The following is a 1,608-nucleotide window of genomic DNA, read 5'->3' as shown; positions in this document are numbered from 1 at the left end:
CAAGGCTACCAACTGGAACCTGAATCCACACCCAAAAAACTCCTCCAAAAAACAACCAAACAAAACAAAAAAAAAAGAAAACCACCCAAGAGAGAAAGTTGCTTGCAGGATTGAGGCCAAACTGTGCTACTTGGCCTGTTTGTTGACAGCTTTGCAGTCCCAACACAGACAGAAGAGCCAAACTTTGCTCTCCCCTTTCCACACCTGAGGAACTCAAAGGAAAATGTTCATTGCAATTATGCACATAGTGAGTGCTCTTTACATCATGAGAAGCCATGAATGTTTAAGACTTCCTCTTTTGGGAGCACAGAGTTTTAAATCAGAAAAAAACTGAGTTGTGTGGATTTTTCTCAAAAGGTTATTTAGGTCTCCGCTGCTTCCTCATCTTCCAGAGCATCTACATGTTTATATTGTTTCCAGGCCTTTAAATTACATTGTTTGAGAATGGCTCCCAGTTGATTCCCAGGCCCCACTTCATACGTGTAAGGAAATTCTGTTCCTTGCTTTCTTTCGTACACTGAGTGCATGGTCTGCTCCCACAGAACAGGTGACACCACCTGCTTCACTAACAGCTTCTGAATGTGCTTTGAGTGCATGTACTTTTTGCCATCGACATTGGAATACACACAGAGCAGCGGTTTCTGAATTTCAATCGATTTTAGAACTTCAGCCAGTGGCTCTACTGCTGGTTCCATAAGTCTGGTATGAAAAGCCCCACTGACTGGAAGCATTTTTGTACGTTTAAAATAATATTTTCGGGCATTCTCCTGCAAAAACTCCAAAGCCTATAAAAGAGAGAGAGAAGTGAGTCTTGCACAACAAAGGTTTTCTCAGTCACCCCACAAGAATCACCTCATCAGACTTACTGTGATAAAGGGATTCCTTTCCCTACCCAACAAATGAAAACATGCAAGAAAAAAAAACCCCACAGATCAAATACTTTTGTTTGGACAAACTAAGGCCATACATAACATCCACACAGAAGCGGAAAGTAAGAGTTTTTAAAAAGTGAAATGCTCAGTTCAAAGGAAGGAATAGTTACTCTGAAGCAATACCTGTAAGTGTCCTGCAATGACTCTGCTGTCTGGAAACAAATAGTTTGAAACTGTGCACACGGGGTTCTCTATACCCAGCGATTCACAGTGTTTCCGGGCTTCCAGGCAGGCAAATTTGTAATTTGCCTCTCGCCGGCCGACAACCGAGAGCATTCCACTGGGGACAACTTCCGACGCCCTTTGCATGGCTTCGGCGCGCACTTTCACCGCGTACAGCGCTACGGAGAGAAACAGAGATGCGGCGTAAATGTGAGCGCGGGCACCTGCGCGCAAGAAAGGGCAGTTGTTCACTCGTCGTGAAACGTCAATGCTTTTAATGCCGTATTACACATGTTAAAGCGAACAGTCGAAGTAGAAAGTAAAATTTCTCCTCTAGTTAAAAATAAAAAGCGGGAAGGACACAGTCATAACAGGCAACGCTTTGGAAACAGCACGGGCCCGGGCTGGGAGATCCTAGCAGGGAGTTCCGCACGTCCCCCAGGCACCTTCGGCAAAGCCCAGGGCTCCAGCGAAGACCAGCGCCGCGAACTCCCCCACGCTGTAGCCGGCGGCC

The 1,608-nt window shown here is 45.7% G+C and overlaps 1 protein-coding gene across 1 annotated transcript; it reads right to left on the bottom strand.

Annotated features, from left to right (window-relative positions):
* Window positions 1-6: 6 nt before the first annotated feature.
* Window positions 7-1,607, bottom strand: MCAT (malonyl-CoA-acyl carrier protein transacylase; the record flags this gene model as incomplete). The annotated part of the gene is made up of 3 exons (XM_031061808.1): window positions 7-785; window positions 1,056-1,273; window positions 1,541-1,607. Coding segments are annotated over 3 exons (708 nt in total), but the record flags the coding sequence as incomplete, so codon positions are not given.
* Between the last annotated feature and the right edge of the window lies 1 nt (window position 1,608).

Source organism: Geospiza fortis, unplaced genomic scaffold, assembly GCF_000277835.1.
Source record: "Geospiza fortis unplaced genomic scaffold, GeoFor_1.0 scaffold164, whole genome shotgun sequence".
NCBI classification, from domain to species: Eukaryota; Metazoa; Chordata; class Aves; order Passeriformes; family Thraupidae; genus Geospiza; species Geospiza fortis.
Note: the sequence above shows the minus strand (reverse complement) of the source record. Positions and strands in the feature narration are given on the sequence as shown.